The sequence below is a fragment of the Ascaphus truei genome, chromosome 2 (genome assembly GCF_040206685.1).
Source record: "Ascaphus truei isolate aAscTru1 chromosome 2, aAscTru1.hap1, whole genome shotgun sequence".
Classification (NCBI taxonomy): Eukaryota; Metazoa; Chordata; class Amphibia; order Anura; family Ascaphidae; genus Ascaphus; species Ascaphus truei.
The window spans coordinates 314,342,900-314,362,204 of NC_134484.1; the positions used below are offsets into that span (position 1 = coordinate 314,342,900).

Genomic DNA, 19,305 nt, shown 5'->3' on the forward strand with positions numbered 1-19,305 from the left:
AGATGTTGCAGGCAGGTTTCCTAGAAGAATCAACATCCAAAATGTTTCCAAAAGTTTCTATTGAATTCATCCACCAATAAAAAGAAAAAGTGGCACCGATGGGATTGGCAACGCAGAGATTGTCTATTAGTCTCCAGTGGTAGAGACAATTACACTTTGCTGTTGTCATTTACTGTTACCATACAAATAATAGTTTACTTGGTTTGTATAAGTCAGTCAATCACAGTATGACCCTCCGGGCAGGCAGATTTGATTAAGATTAATGCTCTTGATAATGCTACCATCTCAGTATCACATTCATTGTTCACTCGCCTTTTACTTATTTCTTGCATTAGATATGAGTCCCTAACTAGCTGTCATGACTCGCGATCCCTCGCGCGTCCCCGCGCAGACTCCACGTGCCCGCACTTACCTCCGTTCCATCCAGACACCTGCTGGCAACCTTCCGCGCTGTCCTCCTCCATCACGCGCCTCTCCCCGCACGCGCAGAGCACTCCCCACGGGAGCGTCAGTCCTTGCTGGATTGGAGGGCAGAGGCGAGTGCGTGTGCGTGTGACGTACGCGTGCGACGCACGCGCAACGCCCTTGAGCGACGAGTCAAGAGGAACTCATTAGTTCCAGCACTGCCAGCTGTCTCTTCCCTCCCAGCCTATCCCTGGCCCCCGCAGGGGTGACGCCTCCGCTCCACCCCCTGGGGTGATTGGTCCTTGCCTGCTTCTTATGCTCAGCTGTGCCACTAGCACTTCGGCTGAGCATAGACTCACGTTACCTGGTGTTTGCCTCTGCCTTCCTTGTCTTGTTACTTTGTCCTAGTTCTGCTTACCCGTGTACCAACTCTGCCTGCCTTTGGAACCCTCGCTCTCTGGAACCCCGACCCTGGCTTGAACTTTGACCATCGTATCTCTCCTGCCCTGACCCCTGGCTCTGGACTCCGACCATCCGCTCCTCTCCAGTTCCGACCTTGGCAATAGTACCTCACATGCTCTGGACCTCTCCCGCATCGGACCCAGCAAGTATACATTTGCTCTGATTTCTCCTGTCCCAGACTCGGCCAGCAAGACCATCCTACATTCCGGATGGGGTCCCCGTGTCTGTGGCTGGTGGCTACTATTCCCATCTCAGCACAGGGGTCTCGTCTAGTTTGTGGCGAGCATTGCGTAAGAATAGCACAATGTATTGGGTGGGATCTTTCCAAGTTTAGCATTAAACAGAACAGCTAAACTGAGAAACACCTAATTAACATATCTTAAGTTATTCAAGAAAAATAAATAAAAAGTAAAGAAACTGTACCGCGGCTTATTATTCTTATTATTGTAACTAAAATACATGTTGATAACAGTGTCACAAAAATTATAACTGGTAATGTAAATAACCACAATAAGAAGAATTGTAATGGATGTTATACAAATGTAACCAGAATATGTCTAAGCACATACAAAGATAGAATGGTTTGATGTATCAATATTGACGCAAATAGAGGCACCATCGTGTTGCGTTAACGTGTTTATATTAAAGCCCGTTTCTCCAGTTTTGCTCCATCTGCTTCAAGTAGCAATATGGCAGGGTACCAATAGGAGGAGTTACATGATGCACATATTATAATAGAATGCATCATGCATCGTATTTTCATCTTTTACACGCATCAAACTAAATCTAACATGCATTGATTGGCATCACCTTCTATGACTGCCAACACGGGTCAAATTTAGGAAACTCTTAAAATCAGATTTGCAAAGAAAGCAGGCAATGCATCAAAACGAACAGAACAGCTGCATATTTACACAAATCATTATATTGGTATATCACCTGCATCACATCTCCATTTACAGACATGCCCATTGAACATATTCAGTGGTAAGCAATGCACTGATCTTGATTTTATTTGTAACCCGGAGCTAGGTTACCAGCCAATAAAAAGGACCAATTTGCTCTATCCTGTTCTTAAACAGATCTGCATATTGAGGACACCTTCTGAAAATAGATGTGTAACTGTACATAGCCTCACTTAGTTTGACTTAGTAATTCCAACAATCTAATACAGTCAAACCTCTCTGGGACTCCCCAGCCAGACCATTGTATAGCTAAATAATACATATTCATATGTATATTCAATAAAATGCATGCAGGATCATGTTTGTTTTTCCCCCCTTCATTTGTTTATTACATCATTTGTTACATTGCATCATTACCCAGCAGCATTACCCAGGCATTGAACAATACCTAAACTTACAAATGGAGATGTTAAACGTGGTTTGTGATAGCAAAGCTTGGCAGTGTAACCAGCTGCAATTCGTCTACTTTAAATTTGCCCCATCTGTATTAATACACAGAAAGCCAATACAAAAGACATGACTTACTGTAGGCCTATGTCTGTTAAGGGCTCATAACGTGATCTAAAACAGTAACAGACGTTATTTTAACTGAGATTAATGTATATCGTCAAAGCCAATTACTGTATATGCAAAAACAACTGCCATACTCTTATAAGCATAGGCAAAATATCATGTTGCGTGAGGGAATCAGAGAGAGGGAGAACGACGGCCGGGAACGGGGCGGAGAGAGAAGGAGATGGAGAGTAACAAGGGGGAGAAAGAGACTAATATTTTCAAGTATAGAGAGTGGGGGGAAGGGGGGGTTGGAGAGAGTGTGGGGAGATAGAGTGTGGGGGAGAGAGAGTGTGGGAGAGAGAGAGTGGGGGAGAGAGAGAGTGGGGGGAGAGAGAGAGTGGGGTGAGAGAGAGTGGGGGGAGAGAGAGTGGAGGAGAGAGAGACTAATATTTTGGAGTGCAGAGAACGGGGGAGTGGTGGTAGAGGGAGTGAGGAGAGGGGAGAGAGTGGGGGAGAGAGAGTGGAGGGGAGAGAGAGAGTGGTGGGGAGAGAGAAAGTGAGGGGAGAGAGAGAGCGGTGGGAAGAGAGAAAGTGGGGGGAGAGAGAGTGGGGTGGACAGAGAGAGTGGGGGGACAGAGAGAGACTAATATTTTGGAGTACAGAGAGCGGGGAGCGGTGGGAAAGAGCGAGGGAGAGAGGGGGGGAGAGAGAGTGGGGAAGAGAGATTGAGGGGGGGAAAGAGAGAGTGGGGGGAGAGAGAGAGGGGGGAGAGAGAGTGGGGGGAGAGAGAGAGGGGGAAGAGAGAGTGGAGGGAGAGAGAGAGTGGGAGGGGAGAGAGAGTGGAGGGAGAGAGAGACTAATATTTTGGAGTACAGAGAGCGGGGGGAGAGAGGGGGGGAAAGAGGGGGGGGGAGAGAGAGCGAGAGACTGTGTGCCAATGAAGTTAGGTCAACATCCTGTTGTCATTTAAATAAGCTTTGTCGAGCAGGGCAAGGATAAGAGAAACCAAAGTGTTTTCTTTCCTTTTTCATTAACATTTTTAAATAAAGAAAGAACAATTAGTAAACATACTAATATATTGTTATCCATTGAGGTTTACCACCACCTCATGGAGTTTTTCACAAATAAAAATATGGGAGAACAAAATGGTACACAAATGCAGCATTTTATACATTCTCTTATAAAAAGTGTGTCTCTTAACTTCTCCCGTACTAATCCTAATGACACTACCCAAATCACAAATGAAGCCCATGGCATAGTAAATATAAAGGGCCGCAATTACTGTGTGATATTCAATTAAACCTTTCAATGGGCTATAAGGTATCTTTCTGGCACTGGAGGTGGCAACACTTAGCCAATATAGCCCAAAGTAACTGCATAAATGGACCCCAAGAGATCCTTGTAGTGTAATTTTAATGTAAAAAAAAAAAAAAAAGGCTCGATAAAGGGGTCCTTATTCCATAAAGTGCGTGAGCGCAGATCCGGCACTAGTGTACAGAAAGCTCTGTTGAAATCAATGGGGCTTTCTGTAACGCAGAAATGGCGCTGTCGCACTTTGTAGAATGAGGCCATAGACTCCCGGATTTTGTGTCCTGTTAGTTGACAAATTGATGTGTGTCAATTCCAATAAACCGCAACTTGTGTTAAGAATAGAGATAAGCGAACTGGTCAAAATCCATTCCCCAGATTGTCGCAGATTTTTTAGACCAAATCCGTCCGTCCCACCAACATTCATCTGTGGTTGGGTGCTAAAAAAACGAGCGGATCAAATTTCGCCGTTAGATACAATCTGGACGGATTTTTAAGAATCTGAACTCGGATTCCATGATAGAGAGAGACTTTCAATGTAATAGTGTCTCCAGTTGTACTGTATTTATATCCCCTCAGAATGGGACATTTGGTCGCGGCTAAATGACTGCCGGTGTTTGGTCACAGACAGGCCCTCCGCCGCAACCAGTCCGCAGCTGGAAGCCCCAACATTTTCAAGTTAACTGGTTAGGGCAGGGGGTTAATTTAATGGGTTTTAATGGTTAGGTAGGGTGAAAGTGTAGGGTGTTTTAGGGTAGTGTAGGGTGTTTAGGCACTTATCTCATTGGTGAAGCTGCCAGCAGCGACAGGCCCTGCCAGTAGGGTGAGTCGTGGCAAAGTGCCAGTGGTCAGTTGGCCGCGGCCAAATGTCCTTGCCTGCTTAATCCTCCTCCAAATAAATTAGGGAAACAAGCCAGTGCTGAAAAAGGAGCACACCTGAGGTACCCTGGGAGATCTGCTAATGCCTGTGCAAAGCATCACTCTCCATCACCCGTGGATTTGAATCCCGCTGCTCGGATTGTCAGTGATATACATTTTTTTTAAAGGCTAATTTGCCTTTTTGAGACTGATGCGGCTCAAGGAACTGCCCAAACCGAGGTGGATTAAAATCTGTATAAAAAGATTTGCCCATCTCTAGCTAAGAATAAAGATATACAGATAATTTAAACTTTGTCAATAGAGACAATGAACACTGCTAAGCTTTGCAATAGCAACCACAATAGCCCTGCAATTTTCTCAAACTTCGCTGGCAAATTTTACTCTAGGTAAGACACTGACTCATGGCATTTATCTGCAGTTTTTCATACATTGGCACTTGTTTTATGTGTTGGGTTGCCAATATCCAAAATTTACCAGCTTTGCAAATGTATAAATGTTTCACAAATCTCTAATTTAACATATCGATTATCTTACATAAAAACAGTCAGATTCAAGTTGATCCTAATTATGATATAGTCTTTTTTTCATAGGGATGGTTCCTCCTAGGATCAAAAGCATTTTAATGGTGGTGAAATGTTTAAAGGGTACATCTAGTAATTTATGCTCTTTTTTTAACCAAAATCCTAAGTATTTTTAAATAATTTGGGGAGTTAGGGGGTAGTTCTATATACACTGAAGTGGCCTTTCGGCCCATTTTAAGCCTAAAATCCCCATTGAAGTCTAAAAACTAAAAACAGGCCTAATACTTGAACAGCTGCTTTCAACTATGTAGAATATATCCCGTAGTTGGATAACAGCCTCATCTGCCACTTCAGTGTATACAGAATAAGGCCCTACATTTATAAACCTGGTAAGTTCAAGCTACGTGGGGTTCAATTTCCTCCAAGAGATTGCACAGGTAAAGCCTCCTTCTCACCCCTTTATTGTCTTTCTAAGAAGGACAGGAATAGCACAGGTAGATTTCAGGAAGGAAGCCAATAAGATTGTTTCATTCTTTACTAAGGGTTGTTTTTTGGTGTGACTGCGCGAGAGTGCACCTTTAAGTTCTCAGGTCTGTTTTCTCTCATTGCAGCAAGCTGTGGAAGAAGGTAAATGTGATTCAAAAGAAGTTACCCTGAGTTTCATCAAGCAAAAACAGGAACTCCCACTAATTTGAATGAGAATTAACGCCTGATCTGGTGCTACAACCCATAACAGAGCTTGATGAATAACCCCTTTAGTGTTTATAATTGGCAATTCAAGAGACTCCCTGCAGAGTTTATCTTTTCTCAATCCTATCCCGTTGCTAAGAAACACATCCTTTCAACTTTGCTAGATGAAGAAAGAATTGAGAGGTCTTGAGAGCTCTGTATACTAATTTCACCTTTGACTAATTCCTGCTTAGAATATAAAAAACAACAGACCTTTTAGTACTCTAAGCATACCCTCCAACAACACATATTTAGCAAGTAATGGAACTATTTTTCAAAGTCCTGAACCTAATAAAAAACCAGGTGCACCTATTTCTGCCTGGGTGTGAGAGCTCCACTTCCTGTCTCTTACTGGTCAATGTTCTTCAGGTACAGTCAGCAGGTTACATATCAGTGACTAGTTTAATGAATGATCAGCATGTTATAAGAAAGTTTTCATAAATGTTAAGTCTATATTAGTAGTTAGAAATATTTTATTGATAAACTGATCATTGCATTAAATAAAGTGATAAGGTGACTTTATAAGAGGTGCTCACATGCTTGTAAGCTTGTGTGTCTCACATTGACAGAGGAACTAAAGTGTACTGTACTTATTTTCATGTCCTCAATGTTTGAGGGCTTGTATAATTTATACATGAATTTGAGATTGTTGCCAATACATTGCAGAATAAATCACAAGTCTTTGCAAACAAGGCAAACAAAGGTACATCTTGAATTGGAGATGGAATACGCAGATTCATTATATAATGTATTCAAAAGTGCTTCAAATAGTACTTTTCTTTTAATTTTGTTAATCTCTTATATCACTTTAGGTATCATGCTACAAAACCATGATCCCCCCAAAAACACAAAAAAACTAAAATCATACACTATATCTCCTGTGTTACTGCACTGACAAGAAGGTAACAAGTAGTCACTGTACAATAACACAATGGTCCATATTTACTACGTGTTGCTATTTCATAAAGCATCTTCAAGCGCCAGAAGACACCTCACAACTTATTAATTTGAATTGGCCAAAATGTGTCTTTTGGTGCTCTTAGTAAACATGACCCAATACAGATGTAGCAACGATTATTGCCACAGCTGAGCGGTGTGGATGAATGTTCTGCGTTATTAAGGCCATTGAATCTCGTGGAAACTCTGTGGTATTTTGCATTATAAAGGAAGATGTTGTTCTATTAGTGTGAGAAAATAAGTTTGCTACATCTCTATTGTTAAAGATAACATGATCATTCCTATTTGGTACCGTATGACTGAAATAAAGTATTACAGGCTTAGTAATGTAGTCCAAAGGTGGAAAAATGGTGCACAACGTGGAAGGAAAAAATGGAGTCGAGCACATCAAGGTATAACGTTAAAAACCTATTTATTGGGGGAATATATGAGGAACATCAAGGGAGTCTACTCCAGTAGACTCTATACTCATTCTCCTTTATGTTCCCCATGTATTCCCCCAATAAATAGGTTTTTAACTTTATACCTTGATGTGCTCTACTCCATTTTTTCCTTCCACTTTGTGCACCATTTTTCCACCTTTGGACTACATTACTATCGTTTCTACTGCTGGATGCACGTCCTGGTGCCCAGAAGATCAACTATCCAGTGAGTATTATCCAATTGTGGAGTTATGTTCATGTTTTACTGTGATCTACTATCAACATGTCTCATACTTTAAGTACTACCTCCCATAAGTGTGGTAGTGAACAGGCTATAGTGGCTTCATAGGCTATCTCTTCCCCCAATAACCTTAAATCCTACTTGGAGTATAAAAGCCCCTGGTGTGGCATCTACTAAATCTGAGTGTTCAGTGAGAAATTAGTGGTCAAGTGAATTCAAGGAACTTATTCAACTTCTATCAAGCTTGGTTATGTCTGGCTCTATTCATGGGATATATATATATATATATATATATATATATATATATATATATATATATATATATATATATATATATATATATGTCTGGCTCTATTCATGGGAATATATATATATATTTATTCCCATGAATAGAGCCAGACATAACCAAACTTGATAGAAGTTGAATAAGTTCCTTGAATACCTCCAAGAGTGGGAGCTTAGTTCGGGGGACCCCTCTCTATCCTCTGGTATCAGGGACTGCTTACAAGATTCACCACATATTCGAATTTGGTGATGTATTGGACCGTGTGATATACATGGACTTTAAATTGACCAGGAATTGCATTTTTTTCTGGAGAAATATGTATCATTAGGATACAGCAATTCGTTTTCGTATTTGTTATCTCTTTATACAAGCAGCTCTTTCATTTGCAGCTATTTATGCTGCTTTTTTTGGATGCTTGAATTGTATCTACTCCATTCATGCTGGCCAATCCATACAACAGGTTTAGCCACATGCTTGTGCACCTTTAACAACATTTGTAGCTTGATTATCATCATCAGTCTTTGCTACATTTTCTATCATAGACCTGATTCCATGGTCATGATAACACTTCTTCTAAGATATTATTCTAAGTCTATCATCTGCACTTTCCACTTTCCCTCGAGGAATAGTCTGGAGTCCCCCTCCAATTTTATATCTTTCTCCCCTGTTTTTATTACTTAATAAACTTTGTTACATACTGTATTTGGTACACCTGTGTGCTCCCATTAGGGATTCTTTTTTGTTGTTGAGGTATATATATATATATATATATATATATATATATATATATATATATATATATATATATATATATATATATATATATATAATATTACAGTTTTTTCTATTACAGGCTTAACAATGCCTTCTAGGCCACTTATAAGTCCACATAGTTTTTTATGATCAGCTTTGCTCCATACAACTTCCTGAGCTTTGTGCCTTCTTTCAATACACGGTGAAGTGGCTTCCCAGCGCCGGAGAAGAGATCAACTCCATTCAAATGAATGGGACTAAAACCTTCTCCAGCAAGAGAAAGCCACTTAACAGCATATTGAATAAAGCTGGGTCCCCTGTGCCGCTAACCGTGCTCATGCTTGGAGAGCGGTGACATCACAAGCTCTCTAAGCATGAGCGATCGCTGTCCTGCAACATTTTTAGAGCAGGAGCAGGGGACGTGGCTATTACGGGAGGGACGTGGCTATTATGGGGGGCGTATCATTGGCTGGATCGGGGCTGTCTCTGTGTCTGTATGTGTGTGCATGTCTCTGTGTGTGTGTGTGTCTCTTTGTGTGTGTGTCTCTGTGTGTGTGTGTCTCTGTGTTTGTGTGTCTTTGTGTGTGTGTGTCTCTGTGTGTGTGTGTGTGTGTCTCTGTGTGTGTGTGTGTGTTTCTGTGTGTCTCTTTCTCTGTGTGTGTGTCTCTGTGTGTGTGTCTCTGTGTCTCTGTGTGTGTGTGTCTCTGTGTGTGTGTCTCTGTGTGTGTGTGTGTGTGTGTGTTTGTGTGTCTCTGTGTGTGTCTGTGTGTCTGTGCGTCTCTCTCTGTGTGTCTCTCTGTGTCTATGTCTCTCTGTCTATGTCTCCATTTTCTCTCTACCCCCTCTCCCTACCCTTCCCATCCCTCTCTCCGCCGTACCCTCCTCTCTCTCCCCCTTCCCTCCTCTCTCCCGCCTCTCTCTCCTCCATTGCTCTCTCACTCCCCCCCTGCGCCCTCTCTCCCCGCGCCCCTGACTCTCCCACCCACCCTGCGCTCTCCCTTCCCACCCTCTCTGTCTCGCTTCCCCCATCTCCCTTCCCCCTCTCCCTCTCTCTCCCCTCTCACTCTCCCTTCCCTTCTCTCTCCCCCCCTTCTCTCCTTTCTCTCCTTCCCCTCCTCCACCTCACTCCGTTCCCCCACCTCACTCCGTTTCCCCCCACCTGACTCCATTCCCTACCCCTTCCACTTCTCTCCGCTCCCCCTCCGCTAAATTCCATGTTGTGTTTGCTTTGAAAGTGACAGCACATTAAAACACGCCCTCTCTCTTCCCATTGGTCAGAGCAGGGTCATGTGACCCTGCTCTGCTCTCAGAACTCAAACGGAGCTGTCTCCCCATTCCCCAAGCAGCAAGCTTGGGAGAGCATACATGCACGCATGAGTAGGGATTTAAATATATAAATAGCCAGAAGCAACCTCTTCAAGCACAGCGCGGTCAGCGTGGTCAGCGGCACAGGGGACTCAGCCTAAGGGCCATTGTGGGGGAGGGGGAAACATAACTACTCGGAAATAATAAAAAAGGTATACATGACTGGAAAACTATTCAATTGCTGCTATGATGACAGATGACCTGGGTGTAACGTCAGCAGTCATTCATTTCCTTCTGCGACCAATACAAATAATTAAAAGCCAAAAAGGACAGGAAATTACAACAGGACTATAAAGTGTAATTCCCTTTTCATTAGATTAGGTTTTTTTTTTTTAATGAATTTCCACCTACAAGATTGTCAGTGATTGACTGCCTCTGATTTGATTGTAGTGATATTTCTCTTTATTGACGTGAGAGGCCGAGCCTTATCTGGCAGCCAAAGGATACCTCAGGAAATGAAAGCCCCATAACCCAGACTACCAAACACACAGATATTAATCCTATTACTATTTTAAGTCTTTTTTTTTTTTAATTACTGATACCAAAATTCATGAAGAACAGTTTTATACTAATAAAACTTGTTTTTAAACCATATATACAATGGTTCGATTCATCATTAAGTGGAAAACAACTCTGTCTAAAAATGCAATACCAGTTAGCAAAATAAAGATGCAACAGAAATGAAATGCTCAACAATATTGCAAAATAAAGATGCAACAGAGATGAAATGCTCAACTATATAACATCTTCTGTAATATTCTGAAGGTTGTGTAATGCATCATATTCAATAAAAAAAAACATTTTTATTTTCCTCTTAACAAGACTTGTATTTATTTTTTTTTACAGGATTTTATCTTCTATTTGTATTCTGTATTACTATAGACATGTAATGTGTATTTGCTTTTTTTTGCAAGAGATTACAAAATAACTGCCTACTCATAAGAATAGTTGTGCTACCTGTTGATTAATAGCATAATATATTACTTAAATGGGAGTCTGTATTTGTTGTATTATTTTTTTTTATTACTGTTAATGTATTTTTTTTCCAAAGCTGCACTTTCTTTAAAATGTCACTGTTATTTGTTTTGCAAAAAGAAAAACAACATGAAATGAGCACTATCTATATATTAATAAAAGGCTTAGGTATGTTTCAGTACAAATATTCAGCTGCTACAGGGTTGCTAAGCAACAATAAACAAACGAATGCCTCCTCAAGGAGGGGAGCGGAGATAGCAAGAGAGACAGCGAGAGAGGGGAGGAAAGATGGCGAGGAGGGGAGGAGAGACAGAGGAGACAGCAAGGAGGGGACGAGAGACAGTGAGGGAGACACTAAGGATGGGAGGATAGATAGTAAGGAGGGGAAGAGACAGCGAAAGAGACAGCAAAGGGGGAGGAGAGACAGCAGTGGGGGGAGGAGAGACAGCAATGGGGGGAGGAGAGACAGCAATGGGGGAGGGGAGACAGCAAGGGGGAGGAGAGACAGCAAGGGGAGAGGAGAGACAGCAAGGGGGAGGGGAGACAGCAAGGGGGAGGAGAAACAGCAAGGGGAGAGGAGAGACAGCAAGGGTGGAGGAGAGACAGCAAGGGGGGGGGATAAACAGCAAGAGGGGAGGAGAGACAGCAAGGGGGGAGGAGAGACAGCAACAGGGGAGGAGAGACAGCAAGGGGGGACGAGAGACAGCAAGGAAGGGAGGAGGAGAGACAGCAAGGGGGGAGGAGACAGATGGATGACAAAGAGGAGGGAATGGAGAGCATTTTGCACATGGGCAGGAGGGTGTGCAAAGAGAGGGGAGGAGAGACAGCAAGGAGAGGAGACAGATGAGATGAGTAGGAGAGGAGGGCGTGTACTGTGCACAGAGAGGAGTAAACAGTAAGAAATTGAGTGATAGAGGGGAGAAGAGAGTGCAAAGAGGAGCAGGGCATGATGGAATATAGTAAGGTTGGGAAGAGGGGAAAAGAAACAGCAAGGCATTACAGGGAGGGTAACAAAGAATAATGTTTAATTAATAACCTGTCAAAGTTGCTAGATGGGCATATGGTACGTCAGGTACAGCTAGTGTGTGTGTACGTACGTGAATGTGCTCACAAGTGATCTTTTTATTTGCTATATGCAATACGGTGGAGGTTTCTTGTTACCTTTTTCACCCACCATAAGTTAAAACGTATATGTACGTACATATACGTTTTAAGTTATGGTGGATGAAAAAGGCAACAAGAAACCTCCACTGTATTGCATATAGCAAATAAAAAGATCACTTGCTGCAGTGTATGCTGTGTGATAATGGTGAAAGGCAGGATTGCAGACCTGCCTAGGACATGTGAATGTGCTCACAAGTTAACTTTTTATTTGCTATATGCAATACGGTGGACGTTTCTTGTTACCTTTTTCACCCACCATAACTTAAAACGTGATGGTAAACCCTACAGTCTTGAAAATTGCAAAGCCAGCAGTACAACCAACTTCACACTGATGTCAACCATTAAGGTTGAAACATGTCTGTGAATGGTTTCTCTGGTTTTGCATCTGATTCCCATGCTGTGCTTTAAAGCTGTGTTAACAGCGAGCGTTAGCTTATATGGGCTCTATGTAACAATGGTTTTTCAGACAAAAGGTGAAACATTGTGTGCTCATTTGCATGTCCTTTCCCAGAATCCCTTGCTGCAGTGAAAACACTGCATGCTGGGTGATAATGGTGAAAGGCAAGGTTGCAGACCTGCCTAGGACATGTGAATGTGCTCACAAGTGATCTTTTTATTTATATGTAAGGATGTGGTAGGAACCTCATATGTGTGTTCAGTTGGTGTTTGACTCTGTTCAGTGAGAGGCCTGTGGAGTGTCTGCAACAGTGTTGCAGTGTGTCAGAGCAGAGTCACAGCCAGTGGCTGATGCAATAGCTGTGTGTCTGTGCAGATTAAGGCAGAGAGGCTCCGTGGAGAAACTACAACTCCCATGAGCTCCTGGGCAGTCACCTGATGTAAAGAACCAATCAGAAGGCTAGGATGATGGGAGCAGGAAAGGGAAGCGTGGGAGAGAGACCACGCTAGTCAGAGGAGATCTGGACGGAGCTGAAGGAGGTAGTGTGAGTGCAGGGGGTCCGTGACCCGCCTGCATAGGCCAGCTATCCCCTCATAGCCTGGACGAAACATGTTAGAGTGGTTGCCTGATGTTTGCTGCTAGCGATCAATAAAGTTTTTTTAGACATCCATGCGTTGGCTGCTGAAGTTGCTGTGAACCACGGACCATCTTACCCCCTTCTTCCAGCTATCCCCTCAGGCCCATAGGAGCATCCCCTGAGTCACAGTAGGCTGCTGTACTGCAGGGACGCCCTGTAGTGGAAGTGATTGTCACCCTACTATACATTAGTTAGGGACAAAGCACAGAGTTGCGGCCGGTTGCAGTCATCTGGAACCAGACGGCTGGACACCGCGACATCTGGAGGTCAGGGGTCGGAGGCATCGGATCCTTTGTGAAGAGGTACCGGTCACCGCCGTGACCGGAAGGTATATTGTAACAACAAGTGCACCAACACCGGTCATCAGGCGCTGATCCCGCCTTAGGCTAAACTCTTTAGGGACACTAGCGAGTGGCTAGAGGACTGAGCCTATACCACGTAATACAATAGAAGGACAATACTCTATAAGAGGGTGGCTGAGCCACTATTGTACAGGACAATATTCCCTAGAGGTGTGGCCACTATAGTATAAGGACCGTAGCAGTTATAGCAGTTATAACGGCAGTTATAACGGTGTTAGGTATTGCTGCCAAGACTAGCATTATAGTATAAGAAAATGTTATGTGTGATGTCATATAGAGTATAAGGTATGATTGCATAGTAAAACTTGGTTGCACGCACTGTGGTGGTATGTTTCTTGCCCAGGGGAATCTTGCATAACGGGGATCCTGGGTAAGTGGAGGCGCTGCGCTAGAATAGTTACCCCAGGCTCCCAGCTAGCGGAGGCTCAGATCTCCTGGAGACACAGGTTGTGTACAGTGACCAGTAGTCCCTTTGGGAGGCGTCAGAAAAAGGGCTACATATATATATATATATATATATATATATATATATATATATATATATATATATATATATATATATATGTATATATTCTTCAGTATTAGGTGATACCCTTTTTATTTGAACTAACAATTTATGTCATAGGACAAGCTTTCGAGAGTTTTCCTCTCTTCCTCAGGTCAGCAATACTGACAGTATCTTTACTCGACAACTGTTGCATCAATCTGTATGTGTAAAGCTGCAATTATAACATTATGTTAATGGCATGTTATGGATATCACACCACGACTCACCTCTATGCCTTTCATTAGATATCTGAACTCTGGGCAAATAAAGGCACTCCCTGCGTATGCCGAATCAACATGCATCCACATATTCTCTGCATTACCTGTTAGGAAAATACAAATGTTTTTGTTGCATTTTATAAAAGGTCTCCATTTCTGGGACATCTGGCATAAAGGGGCAATCCCTCCTTGGACCAATGTTAACTAATCCAATGACATAGTTATGGGTAATTGATGCCTTTTTTATGCAAATCTGATAGGCAAATACTCCCCAATGAGAGGATCCTAAGACGTTCAACTAGCCAACAATGTGGGATTGCACCTTTAACATACAGTAATGGTTTTACTTATTTGAGTCTTCTATATATGTTCCCTCTCTATCCTCATGATATGGTATTCATCTGAGATCAAAATTCAATCAAGAAAGAAGGCATATGGATGGAAAAAACCTCCTGTGGCGAATCAACATGCATCCACATATTCTCTGCATTACCTGTTAGGAAAATACAAATGTTTTTGTTGCATTTTATAAAAGGTCTCCATTTCTGGGACATCTGGCATAAAGGGGCAATCCCTCCTTGGACCAATGTTAACTAATCCAATGACATAGTTATGGGTAATTGATGCCTTTTTTATGCAAATCTGATAGGCAAATACTCCCCAATGAGAGGATCCTAAGACGTTCAACTAGCCAACAATGTGGGATTGCACCTTTAACATACAGTAATGGTTTTACTTATTTGAGTCTTCTATATATGTTCCCTCTCTATCCTCATGATATGGTATTCATCTGAGATCAAAATTCAATCAAGAAAGAAGGCATATGGATGGAAAAAACCTCCTGTGGCGCTGAGGCATGGGTAAGGATATGGTCGTGGATAAAGTTCTTCTCCTTTCTTGAGGTAATTGCCTAAGAGAAGAACTTTATCCAAGACCATATCCTTACCCTTGCCTCAGCGCCACAGGAGGTTTTTTCTATCCATATATCTACATCTGGTTGGGAGAAACCAGAACAACCTTTTGGGCAGCTCCAGGACTATCTCTTGGACTTTGTATCACAGGTTTTTCTATTGTCACATGTATTAATTTGATCTTGTCACACGAGCGCTATATTGCACTTATATTTTCACAAGAAAGAAGGCAACTGACATCTCTGCTAGAGTTACCTCCAAAGTTCCAGATCCCAATTGTTTGGATAAAGGCTTATATTAACCACCCACGGGTGAATGTACTGATGCAGCGGCCGTTATTCGAATACATCACGGCGCCGATTTTGAGTTCTCTGCTGTTCCCCACGCAGCATGAACGTGACCAATCGCCCCAGGCACCCGCGCTTATCGTGGATGTTTTGTTTGAATGTCATGGATTCTGTTTCTTCGTTTGCAATAAAATGGATGAATTGTAATGTGTACAGTACTGTGCTACTGTGTCAATTTCATGTTTTTAAAAGCCAGAACACTAAAATTCGTTTTTCTGCACTCGCCGTGCTCGCATTTTAGTGCGGGAAGGCTGGAATTCATCTCGCGGTTTCAAATCGGGATTCCGATGTACATGACGCGTGAAGTGTTCAAATAACGGCCGCTGCATCAGTATCTCTCATCATCTGTTTGTAACGCTTGATTAGACATACTACCCTATGTTTTCTTTCCTCCCTCTCCCTTGTTCTTTCATTAGCGCCTAGGTCATTCTTTTATATAAAAAAGAATGACCTAGGCGCAAATGAAAGAACAAGGGAGAGGGAGGAAAGAAAACATAGGGTAGTATGTCTAATCAAGCGTCACAAACAGATGATGAGATATATATATATATATTCTAAAAAAAAAAACTTAATAGATTTTGCATTCCTTGGAGAACATTTGAGTCAAGAATATCAGCTACTTTTGTTTTTCTGTTCCATGAATGATAATTCATTTGCAAACAAATAACAAAGCTTTAACAACAATTTAAATCTGGCTTTGAGAACTGCAAACTTCTTTATAACCAAAAGATAAAAATGGTAAACCCTCCAAAGCATTTGTTTCCCAATTGTTTGGAAAGGTTCAAAGTAAAATAAAATAAAATAAGTTTGAAAATACCTTTACTATTGACTTTTGTTTGATTATGATTTAAAATAGACTCCTAAGTAGACTTGCTATTCATGGACTTACAAATAGGTCCCAGTTCCATCAGGTTGTCAAATGCGCAGGATGCCGTTGTTCCAAGAGTTGCACATAACTGTGAAAGATAAAAGCAAATAATGTGATCTTCTATTTATAGAACAAAGAGGATCAAGAGGAACAATAAAGCATTTATGGGTTTTTTGTCATGCATTTGATTAGACTGTTAGATCATAAGCTCTGTGGGGCAGGGATTTCTACTCCAACATTTACTTTGATGTATTATGCACTTTCCCCTACTTATTCCATTCTTCATGTATTATGTTGCATTTAGGGGGTTTAAACTGCTTTAGTGATGACCAGGGCAGTGTTGCAGACACTCCTATTGAAATCAACAGCAGTTTCTGCAGGGCAGATTTATGAGTTTAATGAATAACCTCCTTAGGGAGTAATCTTATATCCATTGAAGCAGCAGTGCATGCTGTTTTTGGACAAAATCCCCATTGCTGTCAATATGGATTTTTTTCGAAACAGCCGCTTTGGGGGGTGTGGAATAAGAGCCCTAGTATCTCTGTAAAGCAATGTGAACATAGTTGGCACTGCAGTATATAAATAAAAATACAGTACCATGCAAACAGAACAAAGATAAACCCAGGGATACCATTCTGTCGGTCTGCAGTATATAATATTTGTGATATTTATTATTGGTTTATTTAGTTTGAGTTTTTTGGTCCTAAATGTAAAAAAGCGTATGAAATGAAGACGTGTTAATAAAAGTAAAGTAAATAGTTCTATGGTAAGTGATTGCAGTTTATTGAAACTTCAATGAATGTAGGGTATCTGCCAACTAACTCTAGGACAACAATGAATGATCCAGTTCCGATGTTGTATTCCCATTTGCTGACTTGTTAGCAATGCTGTTATAATAGCATATGATCTGAAGAAAATCTGCCCTGGGGTTTCTTCAGACAGTTGAGTGTTAGGCCAGGTCGCCAGTGGCTGCTGCGGTGCATGCTATGGCGTGCGCGGCACACACCACAGCCCTCTATGGAAAAGGCCGCAGTAGCCGTGTGTATGTGGGCGCGCAAAGCGCTGTGATGTGTACGCTGGCAGGGAAGAAAAGAATTTGGTCTTCCCATGCCGCGACGCGGTCACATGCTCGGCAGGCAGCCAATGGAAGGGCAGATTTGCCCCGCCATGGCTGTTCCCCCCATCATGCCCCCCCTCTCCCGCATCCCATCACTCCCCTACAGACCGCCCATCACTGAAGTGAAGTGTGGTGGGTAATAAGCAGAGCTTAAAAGGTAAATCAGTGACATGGGGGATTTTACAAGGGATTTTGTAAACCCAATAACAAAATAATGTTAATATCCCTTTCAACTATTGAGCAGCTTGAACGCCCCTATTGAAAATGCCGTCTTCGCCTTCCTTAGCAAGATTTAAACTTCATCCATTGGAAAAGGGCTTACATTTTTCTGAACAAAGGGAAGATTAATTAGTAGCATATTGAATAGGGGTGTTAAACACCTGTTCTATTCAATCAGTTCATCATACTGCAACAATAGTGAACAAAAGGTCTAACCTAATATGTGACCCAGTTTACAAGTTTAATCACATTATTAGATGGGAGACAGCAAGAGGCTGAATCTGATAAGTCAGAAATCTGAAAGGCTGTAGGTGTTTCAGTGCTTCAACTCTAAACATAATATTATCCTTCCTGTTGAGACAGAACAGTGATATCTGCCCAGTAAATGTAGTTATGACTAGTAAAGAGTAAGTATCTTCATGTTGCCATGTTGTCATCTAACTTGGAGACATATACAGTTTCTTTAAATTCTGAAACTTGTCTGAGGGCTTGCTTAACTATGAAGGAGGATTCCATAGACATTGTGTAGAGCTTTTCAACGAGATTTACCTCTAATTGCAGTAAAAACAAAAATCAACTGCTTGGCTGGGCCTGTATAAGTAATTTGGAGCAAGGAAGCCACCTTAATATACGAGTCAGGATTCATTGATGAATTTTGAAGGGTAGACCCTCACCATACCACCACCATATTTTAGCTACATTCTGTTCTAACTACCCTACAAACACTCTGCACCCCTCTCACTGGCGAAGGTAAGCCCCATAGGTCAAAGGGTCACCCACTCCCCCGAATGTCCCCTTCTCCCCCCCCCCCTTCACCCTCCACATCACCCACTACTCCCACCACATTACCATTTGCCTCCCATATCAACCACTGCCCCACGTCACTCTCTCACTTATCACTTCTACCACATATATCCCCCTCTCTCCTCAGTTGTTATACAGCCTCAGGGAATGTTAAGGGAAATGTGTGACCCTTTTGAAAGGTTAATATATCATTTTGCCCATCACTGCTCTAAGCTCACATGCTAAGGCTACATAGAGCAAGTCCAGAATAATCTGAGGCCTGTTTTTACTTCTTTGCTCCAAGCGTGACAAACTAAGCCCCGCTAGCTGCAAAACATTTTAAACAGCAATGGCCCAAATCAGTGATTTTGTTATTCCTTTATCCAAAGCCCAATGTTGTCAGTCATTACAAAAAAGTTGAATTCAATATACAGTAGGTGTAATTCTAGTTCACCGTGCTTTGGTGTTCCACATTCTGCTCCCGAATGAAAGACAGAAGTTTAATGCATTTGACCAGTCACCATTTTTTATTGATAACTAAAGAATATATTACCGCTTCAACCACTACTTAGCACTCACCCAACCCATATAAAGCTGTTGCTTGTACGTCACTCCCCTTTCTCTACTATTGTATTTTTGTGACGGTGCTCATCTTGAATCAGGAGGTGGACCCGCCGGGCTGAGGTAGGATTGCAGAATAACTTACCAGAGCCCAGGGACAGAGTCCTGTAAGAGTATTCGTAGTTGGTAAGCAGGCAGGGGTCAGGGCTGGCGGTAGTGGTGCAGAGTCCAGGCAAAAAACAAAAGATCAGGGCAGGTGGCAGAGGTGCAGAGTCCAGGCAACAGGCAAAGGTCAGGGCAGGCTGAAGGCAGCAAGGTCGGGGTCACAGTCCGGGGTCAGCAACAGGAATTCCAAATAGGCGACAGGGTAATGTGTGACAGCGAAGGTCAAACAAAACTGCAGCAAACAGA

At 42.3% G+C, this 19,305-nt stretch overlaps 1 protein-coding gene across 1 annotated transcript in view; it reads right to left on the minus strand.

Annotated features, from left to right (window-relative positions):
- The window catches only part of DDC (dopa decarboxylase), a 174,982-nt gene that overhangs the window by 46,764 nt on the left and 108,913 nt on the right, over positions 1-19,305 (minus strand). The window contains exons 7-8 of the mRNA XM_075586479.1: positions 16,236-16,302; positions 14,098-14,192 (exon numbers count right to left, since the gene is read on the minus strand). Coding sequence (XP_075442594.1) covers positions 14,098-14,192; positions 16,236-16,302 — 162 coding nt within the window. The remainder of the gene's footprint in view (positions 1-14,097; positions 14,193-16,235; positions 16,303-19,305) is intronic.